Here is a 19,239-nt window from a genome sequence, read left to right as displayed (position 1 = left end):
TCCCTCTCCTCGATCCCACCTCCGAATGACACTCGCAACAGCCAATTAGCGCCCGCGTCCGCGGAGGACCGTGCCGACTTCCAGGTCAGTGCAATCGAGCGGCGATCATGGCGTTCACCTGCAGATGGTAAGTGACACCCGCGTCCTCGGAGGACCGCTTTTTCCTCCAGTATGGAGCAATCGAGTAGCGAAGATGGCTCATGTTCCATCGGGAGAGTGTTAGGCGGCGGAGGCTTCCGTCTATGTCGCCTACTGACAACCCCAAATCATCCTGGCCCTGGCTCCGCAGGCCGTGGGTAACATTCGCAGTGTCTGTAGTGTAACTGGTCGCATGCCTCGGGGTATAAGGAAGGTCCAGGCCGGGGGAGTGGGAAGTAGAACCTGTTCCTGAAGTGATTCCCGCCGTTCTATACATAGTTAGGAACACGTTACAGAACGGGAGCAGAGAACTTATATTGCGGAAAAGGGGAAATGGCAGAGGATTTTAAAAACGGTTTTGCATGTTTTCGTGAAAGAAGATGCACAGTGTTAATAAATACAACTCAAATATCTTGTGAATAGTTCTGCGGGTTGACGGTGATTCCTGTACGGTTTTGTGAGCTTTGAGATGACTGATGAGGACACGGACTCCCCATCAGTCTGCAGGAGATAGCTGACATCTAGTGGGTAGACATCTTTGCCTTTGATGAAACATTTTCGACGACAGTTCGTCACTGTCCCCCACTCCTCGTTCTTTCCTACAGTTCACCTTCAGCATCGTAGATAGATTGCATTCCACTCTCATTCCTGTTCTCTGCTTACTCAACCTCTGGGGCTTGGAGGAGAATGGGGCCCAGTTTTTGGGGTTGGTCTCACTACAGACTCTATGTCCAGCGTGGACTGGTAAATAAATGGGGTGCATTTGGTGTTGATGGATTTTTCAACTCCATTGGTTTTAATTTTCAACAGCAGGGACACTTGCCTTCGTCCGGTTGCATTCTGGTGATGTGAAGGAGACTGAGGCATTAATGGCTCACTATGACAGTGCAGAAGACCCTGTACCACCCATTCTGTGGGGCCTGGACCCAGTACATGTAGTGTTTGCCAAACTCTATATCCGGGACATCCTTGAACTCAAGAACTCTCGGCATATTCCAGGTAAATCAGTGGTTGACTATTAAATGGTCCGTTTAGGTGGGGGTAATTCAGGTACAGGATGGGTTAGATTAGATGAAAGAGGCTACAGAAGGTTGGACTTGGTTAGCCCCATCCGAGGCACTAGCTTCCCCACCATTGAAAGCAGTGCCTCAAGAAGGTGGCATACATTATTAAGGACACTGGCCATCAGGGACATACTCTCTTTTACCATCGGAAAGGAGGTACAGAAACCTGAGCTCAACTTTTAAGGAACAGCTTCTTCCCCTCTGCCATCAGAATTCTGAATAGTGAATTCTGAAACAGCAATTCACTATTCCTGTTTTGCACAATTATATTTATTTCTGTTTTCATTTTTTTGTCTTGCATTGTACTGCTGCAACCAAACAACAAATTTCACTACATAGACAAAATGCTGGTGGAACGCAGCAGGCCAGGCAGCATCTATAGGAAGAAGTACAGTCAATGTTTCGGGCCGAGACCCTTCGTCAGGTGCCTGGCCTGCTGCGTTCCACAAACACTTCGTGTGTGGTGCTCGAATTTCCAGCATCTGCAGATTTCCTCGTGTTTGAATTTCACTACATATGTCAGTGATAATAAACCTGATTCCATCAAACACCCCATTGAGAAGGGCAGTGTAGGTTACACAAAGTAAACCTCCTCTACATCTTCCATTCAGTGTTCCCAGGTGAAGAGTATGGTTTATACATTCATGTAATATTCTGCAGATACTGGAAATCTGGAGCAACACACACACACACAAAATGCTGGGGGAACTCAGCAGGCCAGACAGCATCTACGGAGAGGAATTGACAAATGGCGTTTCGGGCTGAGACCTTTCATCAGGACTGGAAGGCAAGGGGGAGGAAGTCAGAAAAAGAAGGTGAGGAGAGGGGAGGAGTAAAAGCTGGCTGGTGATAGGTGAAACCAGATTGGTGGGGAGGGGGGGAATGAAGTGAGAAGCTGGAGATGGTAGGTGGAAGAGGTAAAGGGCTGAAGAAGAAGGAATCTAATGGGAGAGGAGAGTAGACCATGGAAGAATGGCATCAGATGGAGATGATGGACAGGTGAGTGGAAGAGATGAGAGGGGAACCAGAATCGGGAATAGAAAAAGACAAAAGGGGAAGAGAGAGTAATTACCCGAAATTAGTGAAATGGACGTTCGTGCTGTGAGCAAGTTCCATTCCTGAAGAAGGGTCTCAGTCCAAAAGGTTGACTTTATTTCCCTCCAGAGATGCTCCCTGATTTGCTGAGTTCCACTAGCACCTTGTGAGTGATTATACGTAGTATCTTTGGTTAAAACGAAACAGTAATGTGGCAAATGATAATCAGACTGGGCATTATGAGGAGAGGACCAGAATTAATATTTCAGTGCTGGAGAGGATTTCCAGCCAATGTACAATTTCTCCTTTGGGTGATGAAGCTACTGCTCAGAAGGACCCTCTGGTGGTGGCCATCGGATAATGCAGAGGTTCAATCTGAACTAGTGTGTTACAGTTACAGGTCAGTTAACCTCTTCAACCTCCTGAAACATCAATTCTCTATTAGAGAGAGAGAGGGGGGTACCACTGCTGCCACAGCGAGAAGGGAGACCAACAGCTCACTGTTTTAATATTACAGTTTGCTCATTGCTTTTATTTCAAGTTCCCCGACTCAAGAATTGGCAGCAAACTGTCTATCATCCTTGAAAGAGAGAGAGAGCTATTACTCGAGTGCAATGACATCTGACAGCCACACCCACTATCTTGGAGTTCCAATCTCCTACAACACTTTAGTTGGCGACACCGGTGGGAATCAAGTTGACCACAAGGATGCGCCCTCAAGGTGCACATCTTCTAGTCCGCTCCTGTAGGTGTTGAAAACGACTGCCTGGCGTGCCCTGGTTTTGGGAACTCAATGCCGTGAAGAACCACAGTTTGAGTGCAGCTGTAGATCACAGACTCCAACAGGACCCAAGCCACCTTAAAAAGGAAAGAAAAGACATTAGAGAGAAGAATTTAAAGTTTCACTGGAAGAAGTCGCCCTCTGGTGCCATCTTTAGTTTCTCCCTGGACTCTTCGATTTTTGTGTTTAATATTCTACATTTTTCACTTGTTTTATTTTTCTGTTTGTGTGATTTGGTGTTTTTTTTGCATGAGTGGGTGGGGGAGTGGAATTTGATGTTATTCTTTGAAAGGGTTCCATGCTTTTCATTGTTTTATGATTGTCTGTGGGGAAGACAAATCTCAGTGTTGTGTACCGCATACCTACTTTGATATTAAATGGTTTTTGAATCTTTATAGACTGTTCAGAAAACTGATGGTGGAGGGGAAGAAGTTGTTCCCAAATCATTGAGTTTGTGTTTTCAGGCTCCTGTATCTCTAACCCAATCATAGTAACAAGAGAGGGCATGTTCCTAATGGTGAGGATCTTTAATGGTGGATGCTGCCTTCTTGATGCCTGTATTGAAACTGTTGTATCCTTTCTGAGGAATATTCTGTGTGAAATGTATCATGATTCATGCGTGTCTGTTTTCCCAGTGGGAGTCTCCCTCCTGACACCATTCGTGGTCTCATCACTGTTTACTGCATTTCTGAGAACCTTAATTGTTGAGACGACCTGTTTGCCGTACTAAATACATACAAGAACTAATAAATATCGGAAGATCACTGGACCTGGTACTGGCCACAGACAAGTTCTACACAAGGCTGGAGGAGCTATGCTATGTCCAGCCTGAAAAACAATCGACCTGAGAAGGCACCAGTGTACTCTCATTAGGCAGTTTAACACCCACTCTAATAGCTACCCCATTAATCCCAGGGCCTCAACTTTTCTGAAGTTTATTTTGTCACACTTGTTAAACATCTTTTGAACTTTTTCTTGCAACCTTAGGTAAAGCACAACTTTCCACAAAGCTAATGATGACTCAGTTATGTACTGTAAATTGCTTTGACATTTAAATGGACTCTGCACTCATGTTCTCATGTTTTGTTTACTTTTTATTATTATTTGCATGATCTGTCTTTTGTACATCTTCAGTGTTATTGTATAATAAGTTCCATTTATTTCTTATTTTCCTATAAATGTCTGAAAGAAAATTAATTTCAAGGTCGAATATGGTGATGTGTATGTACTTTGATAATAAATTTGAATTTGAACTTTGACTTAAATCCTCCTAATCAGACTTTGTATACCCAAAATGCTGATAGATCCTATGCTTCAGAATTCCCTCCAGTAATTTCACTGCCACTGATATCAGGCTGACTGGCCTATAGCTCCCTGGCTTGACCTTGGTATCCTTCTTAAACAATGAATGACATTAGCCACCTTCCAGTCTTGAGGAACTTCATATGTGAACTTCATACATGCACATATATTGAACATGAAACCCATTTGTTAAGCTTTCTTTTTACACATTTATTTATTTTTGATATTCTGAATCTTGTTTATACCAAGTATACCATAGATGGCAGGGGTATGGAGGGCTATGGTCTTGTGTAGATTGATGGGAGTAAGCAGTTTAAATGGTTTGGCACAGACTTGATGGGCCAAAGGGCCTGCTTCTGTGCTTTTCTTTTCTGTGGATGTTCACACCTCACACCTGCCTTCTTCAACTGTTGCTTCCTTTAGTTAAAGACTTCAACTTCAGCCCAGCCTGTACCTGAGTCTTTGCAAGTGTTTGCTCTCACAAAGGAAGTCACAGTTTTTGTTTTCCTTGCACAGGTGTGTTTTTCTATAAGACTCACCCCATCAGCAAGGTGGAAATCCTGGGGACTGTGGTCCAGAGGCAGGAGAAGGAGAAGTGCTGCATTTTTGGAGGTTGGTGATTCCAGTGGCTTCTGTGTTTGTTCCCTGACTCAGCAGCTTGGAGCCTGAGCATCCAGTTGAGGCTGTGGGCTGGGACTGACTATGACACTACCTCATTCAGTGGGAGCTGCTGCTCTGAGCAGGGCATTTTGCTGCTCCGATTCCCACCTTCTTGCATTAACATCATGTACACCATACAGCCCAACTTAAAGACCTCCCCGCTCTCATACATGCACACCAACCCTGGTCTCAGTGCCAGAGTTATCTTCCCCTATGGAAGAGAAGATATATGAATAAGCTGCCAGAGGAAGTGGTAGAGGCAGCTACAAATACAGTGTCTAAGGTATTTGGACAAGTTTATGGATAGGAAAGGTTTTGAGGGATAATGGCCAAACACAGCCATCTTGGGCAGACACTTGGTCAAAAGGGATGAGATGAAAGAGGTGACTGAAAAGACTGTGGAGGCATTAGTAATGACTTCAAGAAACACTAGATTCTGAAATGGTTCCGGAAGACTGGAAAATTGCAAATGTCTCTCCGCTCTTCGAGAGAGGCAGAAGAAAGGAAATTATAGGCCAGTTATCTGACCTCAGTGGTTGGGAAGATGTTGTTGATTGTTAAGAATGTTGTTTTGGGGTGTTTGGAGGCTCATGATAAAATAGGCCATAGTCAATACGGCTTCCGCAAAAGAAAAGCTTGCCTGACAAATCTGCTGGAAATCTTTGAAGAAATAACAAACAGGATAGACAAAGGATATTGTGTATTTGGATTTTCAGAAGGGCTTTGACAAGGTGCCAAACATGAGGCTGCTTAACAAGCTATGAGCCCGTGGTATTACAGGAAAAATTCCAGCATGGATAAAGTAGTGACCGACAGGCAGGAAGCAAGGAGCAAAGGGAGTCTTTTCTGGTGGGCTGCCGGTAGAAGAAATGAAAGGGTGGACTATTTTCTAACTGGAGAGCAAATACAAAAATCTGAAGCACAAAGGGACTTGGGAGTCCTTGTGCAGGATTCCCTGAAGGTTAATTTGCAGGTTGAGTCTGTGGTGAGGAAGGTAAATGCAATGTTAGCATTCATTTTGAGAGGACTAGAATATAAAAGCAAGGATGAAATGATGAGACTATAAAGCACTGATGAGGCCTCACTTGGAGTATTGTGAGCAGTTTTGGGCCCCTTAGCTTAGAAAGGATATGCTGAAACTGGAGAGGGTTCAAAGGAGGTTCACAAAAATAACTCCAGGTTTGAATGACTTGTTATATGAAGAGCGTTTGAAGGCTTTGGGCCTGTATTCATGGGAATTCTAAAGAATGAGGAATGACATCATTGAAACCTGTCAAATGGTGAAAGGCCTTGATGGAGAGGATGTTTCCTATGGTAGGAGAATATGAAATCAAAGGACGCAGCCTCAGAATTGAGGGGTGTACTTTTGGAACTGAAATTAGGAAGAATTTCTTTAGCCAAAGAGTGGTGAATCTGTGGAATTTGTTGTCACAGGCATTTGTGGAGGCCAAGACTTTATGTATATTTAAGGTAGAGGTTGATAAATTCTTGATTGATCAGGGCATGAAGGGATACAGGGAGAAGGCAGGTGACTGGGGCTGAGAAGGAAAATGTATCAGCCATGATGAAATGCCAGAGCAGACTCGATGGGCCAAATGACCTAATTTCACTCCTGTGTCTAGTGGTCTTACGGACTGAAGGGCCTGTTCTCATGCCGTATAACTCTGACTTATCTCTACCCCCTCCTCCTACCACCAGCTCTGGAGACCCCTTGGCCAATGTCCCTTATGCTGCTGCCCCACAGTGATAGTGTCTATAAAAAAGTATTCATTCCCCCCCCCCAGAAATTTTCATGTTTTATTGCATTACAATATTGAATCACGGTGCATTTAATTGGGCTTTTTTGATACTGATCAACAGAAAAAGACACATGTCAAAGTGAAACAGATCTCTACGAAGTGATCCAAACGAATTGCAGATATAAAATACAAAATAATTGATTGCATAAGTATTCACCCCTTTCAAGCCAGTATTTAGTAGATGCATCTTTGGCAGCAATTACAGCCTTGAGTCTGTGTGGCCAGGATGCACATCTGGACACTGCAATTGTTTCCCATTCTTCTTTACAAAACTGCCCAAGTTCTGTCAGATTGTATGGGAATCGTGAGTGAACAGCCCTTTTCAAGTCCAGCCACAAATTCTCAATTGGATTGAAGTCTGAAGTGCGATTTGGCCACTCCAGGACATTATTTTGAAGCCATTTCTGTTTAGCTTTGGCTTGATGCTTGGAGTGATTGTTTTGCTGGAAAACAAATCTTCTCCCAAGTCACAGTTCTTTTGCAGACTGCATCAGGTTTTCCTGCAGGATTTCCCTATATTTTGCTGTATTAATTTTACCCCTCTACCTTTCAGGCCTGCTGCAGTGAAATCCCCACAACATGATACAGCCACCAACATGCTTCATGATATGGATAGTGTATTTTTGATGATGTGTGGTGTTTGGCTTACAGCAAACATACCATTAAGTTTGATGGTCAAAAAGCTCAATTTTGGTTTCAACAGACCATAGAACCTTCTTCCAGCTGACTTCAGAGTCCCCCACGTGTCTTCTTGCAAACTCTAGCCGAGATTTCATGTGAGTTTTTTTCAGTAGTGGCTTTCCCTTTCACCCTCCCATAAAGCTGCACCCTGGCAAAAGTTGTACGTGCATTCTCTCCCATCTCAACCACTGAAGTTGGTAACTCCTCCAGAGTTGTCACAAATCTCTCGTGGCCCGCCTCACTAATCCCCTTCTTGCACAGTCACTCAGTTTTTGAGGATGGCCTGCCCTAGGCAGATTTACACTTCATATAATATTCTTTCCATTCCTTGATGATTGACTTAACTGTACTCCAAGGGATATACATAACTTGGACATTTTCTTTTATCCGTCTCTTGTGCTTTTCAATAACTTTTTTGTGGAAGTGCTTGCAATGTTCTTTTGTCTTCATGGTGTAGTTATTACCAGGATATTGACTCACCAGCAGTTGACTTCCAGTTACAGGTGTATTTTTACTACATTTAATTGAAACATCTTGACTACACACAGGTCTCCAAAAACATACCCCATTTAACTAATTATATGACTTTGAAAACCAATTGACTGCACCAGTGATGATTTGGTGTGTCATATTAAAAGGGGGGGGGGGGTTTGAATACTTATGCAATCAATTATTTTGTATTTTATATTTGCAATTCTTCTTCGGCAATTAGCACCCAGCTTAATGGTGCATTACCGCCACCTTCTGCTCTGGAGTGTGGATCAGACGACAGACTTACGTTCTAAATCCCTTCACCCATTTTTCTCTCTCTCTCTCTCTCTCTCTCTCTCCCTCTCCCTCTCCCTCTCCCTCTCCCTCTCCCTCTCCCTCTCCCTCTCCCTCTCCCTCTCCCTCTCCCTCTCCCTCTCTCTCCCTCTCCCACCCCCCCAATCTACACTTTATCCTTCCTTCTTTGGCCATCCTAGAACCCTATTCCTGCTTATCCATCATATCCTATCAAGAAAACCCTGTATCCCTTAAGAAAGCTAAAAGTACCCTGACCTGTGCTCTCTCACCCATGCCCAGTAACTCTTTTAATGTGAATTCCTGCACCCCCAATTCCCTTAGATTAATTCTCATCATCTCTCTCTGTATCCCATACTTCCAGCAACTCAGAATTACATGTTCTACTGACTCCTCTTCCTGACATTCCTCACACAATCTTGTCTGGTGTTTCCCTATCATTTTCAATGTTTTGTTTAGTGCACAGTGCCCCAGCCTAAACGCAGTCCACACAGTTTCCTCTCTTCTGTATCCACTGCCTACCCTAATAGCTGTAACACTCTTTTGAATTTGATATAAATGCCTCCCTTTCCTCTCCCACCTTTCTTGCCCCATTTGGATGACTTTTCCCCAAATTACACACTTAGCCTCTGCTTTACTGATACTAATGTGCATTTGTAAATTTTGTTTTCTTTTTTTGCAATTCATTTAGATCACTTTGTAGCGATCTGCTTTCACTTTGACATGGAAGACTCTTTTTCTGTTGATCATTGTCAAAAAAGCCAAGTTAAATCCACTGTGATGCAATGTTATAAAACAATAAAGCATGAAAACTTCCAAGTGGGAGGCTGAATACTTTTTATAGGTACTGTAGTTCTGGAGTCTGCATCACGTGTTAATGTAGGTTACAGAATGCCCTGGAATATCCTCAGTAAATTAGAAATATAGAAAAACTACTGCACTATACAGGCCCTTCAGCCCACAATGCTGTGCCAAACATGTACTTACTTTAGAAATTACCTAGGGTTATCCATAGCCCTCTACTTTTCTAAGCATGGGGAAGTTGTGAGGTGGGAATGGTTTGGCCGGGGGTAAGGTTTGAGCTGTAGGTTGGTTCATTGCTGAGACTCAGTAGGGTTCTGGGAATAGATGTACATCTTGTTCTTAAATGGTTGGTCTCAGAGTTTAACAGTATTGTGGGACTGGGCGGCAAAGTGTAGCATATCGATTACAGCACCAGTGATTGGGGTTCAATCCTCCTAATGGTTGTATGGAGTCTGTACATTCTCCCCATGACCACGTAGTTTTCCTCAGGGTGCTCCAGTGTCCTCCCATGTTCCAAAGTTAGTGGGTTACTTAGTCACGTGGATGTAATTAAGTGGCACAGGCTCATGGGCCAGAAGGGCCTGTTACTCTAAATAGATAAAAGTCACCTTTCCTGGTTCTGGTCCACTCACCTGTGTCACTCATGTTACCCACTTCACCCTTACCACCTGTATTATCCTTCTCACATGTTACTTGTGCTTTGCAGTGGATGACGGGACTGGAGTCATAAGTTGTTTGTGGTGGAAGAAGCAAACACCTGTGGAAATCACCAAACCAGGTACAGAGCTTACTTCTATCCTTCCAACACTTAGCATGGGCGGCTGGCATGCAATGCCCACCTTTGTTTGGCCGTATTGATGCTGAGTCTCTGCAGTCCTCTCCATAGTCCAACATTTAGACCCAAAATCAGTGAGTGAGTAACCATGCTGTAGGGTGATGAAGAATTCAGTAAAGATTCAGGAGTGGATTAATAAATGTACAAAGTAAGATGTGGGGGAAGGGATTCTGGGATATGCCCGGGTAACAAACAGGGTCTGTTTTCACCCATGTCCTTTAGCCGATTTTATCTGCAGATTAGAAAATACACAAAAATCGCTCAGTACCTCCACAGTACTGTAATGAATACATCAAAAACTCATCAGACTGACAAGAAAGAAGTTACGAGGAGTAGGTAGAGAGGAGTAGACTGGTGCAGGTACATCAGAATCAGGTTTAATATCACTGGCAAAATTTGTTGTCTTCACGGCAGTAGTAAAATCCAATACATAATAATAGAGAGAAAACTGAATTACAGTAAATATATATATGTATGTAATAGAGATAAAATAAGTATATTATTTTTTAACCATTTTAAAGAGGAGTGAGGTAGTGTTCATGGGTTCAATGTCCATTCAGAAATCGGATGGCAGAGGGGAAGAAGCTGTTTCTGAATTGTTGAGCATGTGGTTTCAGGCTCCTTGACCTCCTTTCTGATGGTAACAGTGAGAAGCAGGTGCTGGAGGTCCTTGATGATGGATGCCGCCTTTTTGAGGCATTGCTCCTTGAAAATGTCTTGGACACTCTGGAGGCTGGTGACTTTAACAATGCTCTCAGAGTAAGTATCTGTAAGATAGATGTCGGTGACCCAGGATGGCCTGGACTCAAATCAAGACTGTACCTTGGCCGACAGGGGACAGTGACTAGGTAATCCGCTTCACTATCCACTGAGGGTCAGGTAGAGACCAAAACAGCAGGCAGAACAAGTGCAGAGGAATTTTTATAAATCTTACTTAGAGATTCAAAGGTTTCAAAGGTACACGTAGAGTCAGAGAAATGTATACAATATACATCCTGAAATACTTTTTCTTTGCAAACATCCGTGAAAAACAGAGGAATGCCCTAAAGAATGAATGAATGACAGTTAAGTATTAGAGCCCCAAAGCTTCCCCCCCCCCACACATAAGCACCAATCATCTTCCCCCACCAGCAAAAAAAATATTGGCACCCACCACCGAGCACACAAGCAAAAGCAAAAAGCATCAGCAAAGACACGACTTGCAATACCCCAAAGGCTACTCGTTCACCCGGTATTCGACATACCACAGGCTCTCCCTCTCTCTAATAAGGGAGAAAGAGGTGTCTCTGTTTCATAGCGAGAGGGGAGACATAACAAAGAACTCACTGATTTATGATGTTGAAAGTCTGTTGGGTTGCTTTTTCCAAGCTCTGTGCCCAAAGAGGTCAGGAGTCTGGACACAGAGCCAACAGCCAGGTCACTGATTTCGATCTTCCATCTCCCACGACACACCGGATTCCTGCAGAGACACTGACCTTCGGTCCACCCATCTCCAGAGCCATGAGATCCCAGAACTCCAAAGGTGAGCTAACTTCTTAGGTCGCATCCTTGGCATACCGAATAATGGCCAGTCATGAAACCCCGAGAGCGGGTCCCATTCCCGCAAAGAACCAAAGTCAGCGTGTAACTCCAGGTCAGGATCTACAAAAGAACCCTGCAAGGGAAAAGAGATATTAAAGATAGAAATAGAGTTGTTTCCAAAGATTCACACAAAGGAATTGCCGTAAGGCACCATTGTCTCCTCCTAAGCACAGTAACAGGCCCTTCCGACCGAATGAGCCCACCCCCCCACCCCCAATTACACCCATGAACACTACCTCACTATCTTGCACTACCTATTTACTTCATATATATTTCTTATTGTAATCTATCATTTTTATTTATGTGTTGCACTGTGCTGCTGCCAAAAACAAGAAGTTTCACGACAGATGTGATGATAATAAACCTGATTCTGGCTCTTCTTGCAGCTTCGTCCTCCAGGGGCTTGGATCTCCTTGACCAGCTGAGCCGCATCACCAGACTGGAACACGGCAATTCCCGCTTGGACCTGGGCGACGTTGTCCAGGTCCGGGGACGCATCAGGGATTACAGAGAGCGACGGGAAATCAGTAGCACCAGTATCAGTGAGTGGCTCAGGCAGGGTGGGGGGAGAGAATGGGAGGGGACAGGGTGGGGGAGAGAATGGGAGGGGGCGGGCTGGGGGAGAGAACGGGACGGGGCAGGATTCTGGCAGAGAACGGGTGAGGGGTAGAGAATGGGCAGGGGCAGGGTGGGGGGAGAGAATGGGAGGAGGCAGGGTCGGGGAGAGAATGGGAGGAGGCAGGGTCGGGGAGAGAGAGAATGGGAGGGGGCAGGGTGAGGGGTAGAGAATGGGAGGGGGCAGGGTGAGGGGTAGAGAACAGGAGGGGGCAGGGTGGGGGTAGAGAGAAATTGCGAGTGGGCAGGGTGAGGGGGAGAGAGAATGGGAGGGGGCAGGGTGTGGGGGGGAGAATGGGAAGGGGCAGGGTGGGGGTGGATCTGCCCTGGGCTGGGGTAACTCCTGCTCTGGTTATGTTCTCTTTGCCTGTAGCCAAGCTGGTGGATCCTCTCTTCACCATACAGATCTCCCACATGCTGGAGCTGCCTCACCTTTACCGCAGCTTCTACGACAAAGCGTGTCAAGTTCCAAAGGACAGCACGGAGGCAAAGTGAGAACAGAGGATAAGTGGGAGGTTGGGGGGGGGGGGGGGCAGCTCAAGCACTGGGATAGGGAAAGCAGTGAGGGGTGTGCGGCAGGAGGAGGAATGTGAGGAGAGAGCGGGAAGGATCCTGGGGGAGGGGGTGGTGGTGAACAGAAACAGAGGGGAGAGGTCAGGGAAGGGACTGTTTATGATCTCAATGCTGTTCCCCTGAGCACCCTGCCCAGTTTTGTCTGTCTGCTTGCTCTCTGTCCAACTCTATAGTGGCACAGAGATGTAGTGTTTAGTGTAACGTTATTATGGCGCCAGCGATTAGGGTTCAGTTCCCACTGCTGTACGTTCTCACCATGACCATGTGAGTTTCCTCCAGGTGCTCCTGTGTCCTCCCACATTCCAAAGACCTAAAGGTTAGAGCTAGTAAGTTGGTGCTGGAAGTCTGGCTCCATTTGCAGGCTGCCCTGTAAAACTCTCACTGATTTGATTGGTTCCGGGACCCTTTGCGGATAGCAAAAAATGCTGATGCTCAAGTCCCTTATTCAACCTGGCTAAATGCAGTGGACCTTAGGACCCAGTGGAACCCCAGACTTTATTTAACCTGTCTCAGTGCGGTGGTCTTTGGGACCTGGCGGAGCTCTGAATCCGCAATGTTTCTGTTCACGAAAATAATCACGATCACGATTGAAAATAAAGTGGAAATAATAAAGCGATCGGAAAGAGGTGAAACGCCATCAGTCATTGTAAAAGTGTTAGGCTACTTCAGTCAATGATCGGAACAATTTTAAAGGATAAAGTGAGAAAAGCCCTGCCCTGATGAAAGTGACAGTTATTACTAAGCAACGCAATGGTTTAATTATTGGGCTTTGGGGTTTTGAACCCGACACGTTCCCAAGCCCGGTGCTGAAACATACGTTCTTAAGTGTTTTATATGCATAGAAAGGTAAAATATATACTATATACTAAGGCAAACGTTTGACTAACTGACACTAAATAATACTGGATGTACCTGCTCCGACTTACTTAGTAAGAGAACTTAAGATTTTTTCCGATCCCTATCCACGATAACCCACACATATCCTCCCGTATATTTTAGATCATCTCTAGATTACTTATAATACCTAATACAGTGTAAATGCTATGTAAAATAGTTGTTATACTACATTGTTTAGGGAATAATGACAAGAAAAAAAGTCTGTACATGTTCGAACAACAAGTGCTGGAAGAGCACTTCCAGGTTCGATTCGCAGATGCGTGACTCGCAGATAAGGAGGGCCAACATATATAACACACACACACACACACACACACACATATATATATATATATATATATATATATATACACACACACATATATAATCTATATATTTAATTCACACACACACACACACACAGACCTATATATATATATAAGTGTGTGTGTGTGTGTGTGTGAATTAAAAAGTTAAATTAAAAAGTAATGCAAAACAGAAATAATACATAAAAATTTAAGGTAATGTTCATGGGTTCAGTGTCCATTTAGGAAACAGACAGCACAGGGGAAGAAACTGTTCCTGAATCACTGAGTGAGTGCCTTCAGGCTTCTGTACCTCTTTCCTTGCTGTAACAATGAGAAAAGGGCGTGTGTTGGGTGATGGGGGTCCTTAATAATAGACACCTTCTTTCTGAGGCACCGCTCCTTGGAAGAATCTTTGGTGCTTTGGACACTAGTACCAAGATGGTGCTGACTAATTTTACAACTTTCTGTAGCTTCTTTCAGTTCTGTGCAGTAGGAAATGCAAATTTAATGCAAATAATACATTTTGTTATATGTTTCAATGTACATGTGAGTAGTAAAGCTAATCTTATCTGCAATCTCTCTCTCCCTGCTCGTATCTCCTCATCCCCAGCGAAGACGGAGAATGCATCCTTTCCCTGCAAAGCAAGATCAAAGAGTTTCTGGCTCAGAGCCAAGTGAAGAACTTCTACCAACGCGAGCTGGAGGCCATCGACTGGTTATCCTGCGTTGCTCAGCGCAGTCAGGAAGTTTCGTGTGGACAAGGCTTGGGTCAAAGCTCGGCTGAGAGCTCAGTGCAGGAGAAAGAGGTGAGGAGATTGGGGGGTGGGGTGGTGCACAAGAGTTTCTGTGATGCTTGTAAACTTGAGGGAGCACCACATACAAAATACTGGAAGAACTCAGTAAGTGAGGCAACATCTATGGAGGGGAATATACAGTTGACGTTTTAGGACAAGACCCTCCACAGGACTGGAAGGGAAGGGGGAGAAGCCAGAAAAGGCTGGTGGGGGGAAGGGAAAGGAGTTTGAGGTGATAAGTGAGACCAGGTGAGAGGATAGGTGGGGGGGTAATGAAGTGAGAAGCTGCTTCCTTTCCAGTCCTGATGAAGGGTCTTGGCCCAAAACATCGACTATTTATTCCCCGCCATACATACTGCCTGACCTGCTAAGTCCCTCCAGCATTTTGTACGTGGTGAGGGCGCTATGCTTTGGGATTGAGAGCAGCTATAAGGAAGGTCTGGCTGGACGGACATTGAATGAGAGGGTTCTCCCTCCTGTCACTGTCTCCTGCCACTGCGCTGTGTGTTCATGTTCTGTTTCCTGTCTTTTTAAGGAGCCTGCGAGCTTGCTATGTGTATCAAGGCAGATTCACACCACTTTTCAAGAGGCCATCTCCGCACTGCAGGAGGAGGGAGTCATTTTCCAGAAGGTGGAGGGCCCTAACGAGTTGTATCTGGTAGGTGTCTCGCCTCAGTCTAGGGCCTATCCCTTTTCTCTCCCCTGAAGTCGTACTCCATTCTGGATTGGAAGAATAGCACAGTTTCCTAGTCATCACTGAATCTAAACCCAGGACTCTGTCCCTGAAACGCAGGTTACCTTCAGCAGAAGGACTCCACAGGTTAAAAGCATTTACCACCTTCTTCCCAAAGGCACTGAGTGCTGGCTTTGTCATGAAAGCCGATAGACTGAGGGAGTAAAACCCCCTGACCTGAAGCAGAGTTCCGGCTCAGGGTCCTGGTTTCATTCAACAAATGTGGACCACTGTCTACACGGAGAGTGTTAGTCCTGGATTCTCCAAATGAGAGCCATGTCTATATTGGGCCAGTGGCTAGTGATTTGAGTCTGTGCCGTACTGACATGCTGATCTGTTTACAAATTCTCCACAGGTCACTGACCAGGAGAAGGAGCTACATGATGTGACACTAGGGATCATTCGCGATGATTCCACAAGACCAAAATGTGAGTGATTTCCTCTGCAGATCTTGCCCTCTTTGGTGAGCCCTTTCAAGGGTCCAGGATGGACACTGAATTTGGTGTCCACAGTTCCTCCCCCACCCCTCGAATTCCTCTGGCAGATTGTTGTTTGCTCCAGATTCCAGTGAATACAGTCTCTGGTGTCACCAGCTTTCAGCTGCTGTGCAATGGAGGATGTAGTTTGTATAAAACCTTTTAAACATTGAGGGCCATCGAGGAAGGGGTTTAGAGTCCAAAGGAACTCAGTTCTGACCCACAAAACAACTTTCCTGCAGTCCAATTCCAGTCAATACTTAAAACATAAAAATCGAAGCAAGGGTAACCATTCATTCCCTCTCATGGGCTAACCTCATATCACTTGCGTACCTAAAACGCAGCCAGTCTCTGGCTTGAGCACACTCCACAGCCCTTGCAGTGGAGATTTCTAAAGATTCACTTCCCTTTGGGTGAAGAATTGCCTTCATCATCTGTGTTCTGAATGCCAGAACTTCATAGAACATTGGGGAGGTAGCGTGAGTTTGGACAAACTTGGATGTTTTCTCTGGAGTGGTGGAGACTGACGGGGGGGGGGGGGGGTGGGGGGGGTCTCACTGAGCAGGGGTTCTCAAACTGGGGTCTACAGACTCCTAGTTTAATGGTATTGGTCCATGGCATAAAAAAAGCTGGGGAACCCCTGTCATAGTGATTTATAAGCTTATCAAAGGCATAGGTAGAGTAGCAGACAATACCCAGGGTTGAAATTTCTAATACCAGAGAGCATGTATTTAAGGTGAGAGTGGTTAATTCCAAAGCAGATGTGAGGGACAAGTTTTTATTACACAAAGCCTGGGATGGTGGTTACAGGCAGATGCACATGAGGAAAATGGAAGGATGTGGAAGCCATAGAAAGGGTGCAGAGGAGATTTACAAGGACGTTGCCTGGATTGGGGAGCATGCCTTACGAGAATAGGTTGAGTGAACTCAGCCTTTTCTCCTTGGAGCGACGGAGGATGAGAGGTGACCTGATAGAGATGTATAAGATGATGAGAGGCATTGATCGTGTGGATAGTCAGAGGCTTTTTCCCAGGGCTGAAATGGTTGCCACAAGAGGACACAGGTTTAAGGTGCTGGGGAGTAGGTACAGAGGTGATGTCAGGGGTGCGTTTTTTATGCGGAGAGTGGTGAGTGTGTGGAATGGGCTGCCGGCAACGGTGGTGGAGGCGGATACGATAGGGTCTTTTAAGAGACTTTTGGATAGGTACATGGGGCTTAGAAAAATAGGCGGCTATAAGTAAGCCTAGTAATTTCTAGGGTAGGGACATGTTCAGCACATCTTTGTGGGCCAAAGGACCCCTATAGTGCTGTAGGTTTTCTATGTTTCTATGAGATGAACATTGTGTAGGCAGAAGAGATTAGTTTAGTTGGCCATTTGATTACTGATTTAATTGGTTCAGCATATTGTGGGTCTGTTCCTGTGCTGTAATTTTAAAGTGATTGGAGGAAAGTATAGGAGGATTTCAGAGGTAGGGTCTTTACACAGAGAGTGATGAGTGTGCAGAACACACAGCTTGGGTGGTGGTAGAGGCAGATACATTAGAGACATTTAATTGACTGAGATAGGCACATGGATGATAGAAAAATGGAGGGCTGTGTGGGAGGGAAGTGTTACATTGAGGTTAGAGTAAGTTAAAGGGTCTTCACAATATTGTGGATCGAAGGGCTTGTACTGTGCTGTAATGTTCTAGGTTCTGGATGCTGGGGCAGATTGGGATCACCTGTACTGGTCTGGGTACAGACGGGGCAGATATGTGACAGTAATGCGGGGCCATCTGTACTTACAGGGCAGATGTGAGGTACTGAAAGGCATTTGGGATGAATCAGACTGAAATTTCAAGGTCATTGGCAATCCTCCTTTGGATATCAACTGCTCGGTGTTCAGCTGAGGTCAGAACGCCCTTGTGTTTAATTCTTCCTCTCTTTGCACTAGACATCGATAAAGGCTGCCCGATCCTCCACATTCTGAGCTGTGTGCAGAACTGCTACAGTGCAGGAGTTGCTGAGGCAACAGTGCAGCGGGTGCTGAACAGTTTGGAGTGTGCCAGCAAGATTGTCAGTACTATGGAGGGGCACTACACCACCTCCCGTGCATGAGACTTCTGTCGCTGTGTGCCGCATTACTGGACCCTGGGAGCGTGAGGTGTGTGTCGATACCCCAGCGTGACCGAGGGTGGGTAGAGGTATGTGAGGGCACGCCTCTCATTCAGGAGTTACATCGACATGGACCACAGAGTGACTTCATTAATTATCATAGGTTCTCAGAAAGTAGAGTGGAGATTTGACTATGAATTTATTCAACTTTATCCAATAAATAATTGCACAATCTTTATTTATCAACGATGTCTCTTAGAAATATTGTACCCCTTCTTCCCTCCATCTCTTACCGTCACCCAGAACTGCTTATCATTTGTCAGTGACTCCAGGTGAGAAAAGTCAATGATCACGTTTGTGCATATTGAGACTGTGTGACCTGTGCAATGGTGGGGAGTGCGGGCGGTCTGTTGTGTTGGACTGGTGACAGCACAGGGACCCACCCCTACTCCCAGGACAGTGAACAGGACCCCACAAGTGAGGGCGCAGTTCGTAGCTTTGCATAGTTTTAAGCATCCTCGGGTATTGGCTGGACGGACACAAGCCATTCAGCTCCACTCGGGCTGACTATCCCTGTGGCAATCCCATGCTCCCCACTGAGGTCCACTGGTCCCGCTGCCTGGTAGAATCCCACATCAAACGCCCTGAGAATGTCACTCGCTCACACGGAGGAGTGACTTGGCCAAAAACTGTGACTCTGGTGACCTGAGTGTCGTGACTGCAGCAGTTTGTGTCAGAGCAGTGCGGTGAGGGATAGAGTTATGGAGCACTATAGCACAAACAGTCCCTTTGGCCCACCTAGTCTGTGGCAGCCTGGTTTTCCGCTAGGCCCGTCCACTTTCACCTGGACCACAGCCCTTCATACCCCTCTCATCCATCTATAGTACTTATCCAGGCTTCTCTTAAATGGTGCAATTTAACCTGCATCTGTCACTTCTGCTGGCAGCTCGGTCCACACTTGCACCATGTTCTGAGTGAAGAAGATCCCCCTCAGCTTCCCCTTAAATATTTTACCTTAACCTATGATCCCTGATCTTATTTAGCCTGAAGGAAAAAGGCAAGTACTCTCTGTCTCTAACCCTCATAATTCAGAGTATCTCTATCAAATCTCCTCTCATTATCAGACATTACAGCGAATAAAGTTATAATCTATTCAATTTTTCCCTGTATGTACAGTGGAAGGTTGGCATGGTGGGCTTGGAAGAGTGGGGGAGGACAGCTAGCAGTGCCCAGGAGAGGATGAACAAGAGTGGGGAATGGGGTTGATTGTGTTTCCCACTGGCTCTCAGGATGTGCAAATCTCTGGG

The 19,239-nt window shown here is 45.4% G+C and overlaps 1 protein-coding gene across 3 annotated transcripts; it reads left to right on the top strand.

The window, feature by feature from the left end:
- The first annotated feature begins 67 nt into the window (after nt 1–67).
- stn1 (STN1 subunit of CST complex) lies at nt 68–18,166 on the top strand. 3 transcript variants are annotated; one of them, XM_059947227.1, is made up of 10 exons: nt 68–127; nt 949–1,137; nt 4,837–4,932; nt 9,754–9,825; nt 11,850–12,005; nt 12,452–12,569; nt 14,446–14,641; nt 15,165–15,287; nt 15,718–15,790; nt 17,772–18,166. In XM_059947227.1, exons 2-10 carry the CDS (start codon nt 1,008–1,010, stop codon nt 17,933–17,935), a joined length of 1,128 nt encoding a protein of 375 aa, XP_059803210.1. In that variant the 5' UTR covers nt 68–127; nt 949–1,007; the 3' UTR covers nt 17,936–18,166. The 3 variants fall into 3 exon arrangements, with proteins under 3 accessions (XP_059803210.1, XP_059803209.1, XP_059803211.1); XM_059947226.1 differs by lacking the exon at nt 68–127 and adding an exon at nt 177–292; XM_059947228.1 differs by lacking the exon at nt 68–127 and adding an exon at nt 181–292 and having other exon boundaries at nt 952–1,137.
- Nucleotides 18,167–19,239: the final 1,073 nt, after the last annotated feature.

The sequence above is a fragment of the Hypanus sabinus genome, chromosome 22 (assembly GCF_030144855.1).
Source record: "Hypanus sabinus isolate sHypSab1 chromosome 22, sHypSab1.hap1, whole genome shotgun sequence".
Taxonomy (NCBI): domain Eukaryota; kingdom Metazoa; phylum Chordata; class Chondrichthyes; order Myliobatiformes; family Dasyatidae; genus Hypanus; species Hypanus sabinus.
The sequence above is the reverse complement of the archived record's forward strand: the minus strand, read 5'-3'. Positions and strand labels throughout refer to the sequence as shown.

What these genes read in the sequence shown, in the direction of transcription:
- stn1 (XM_059947227.1), top strand. Translation starts at nt 1,008, where the DNA reads ATGGCTCACTATGACAGTGCAGAAGACCCTGTACCACCCATTCTGTGG. An exon ending in GAACTCTCGGCATATTCCAG is followed by an intron (nt 1,138 to 4,836) that starts GTAAATCAGTGG and finishes TTCCTTGCACAG; the next exon opens with GTGTGTTTTTCTATAAGACT. An exon ending in AAGGACAGCACGGAGGCAAA is followed by an intron (nt 12,570 to 14,445) that starts GTGAGAACAGAG and finishes CCTCATCCCCAG; the next exon opens with CGAAGACGGAGAATGCATCC.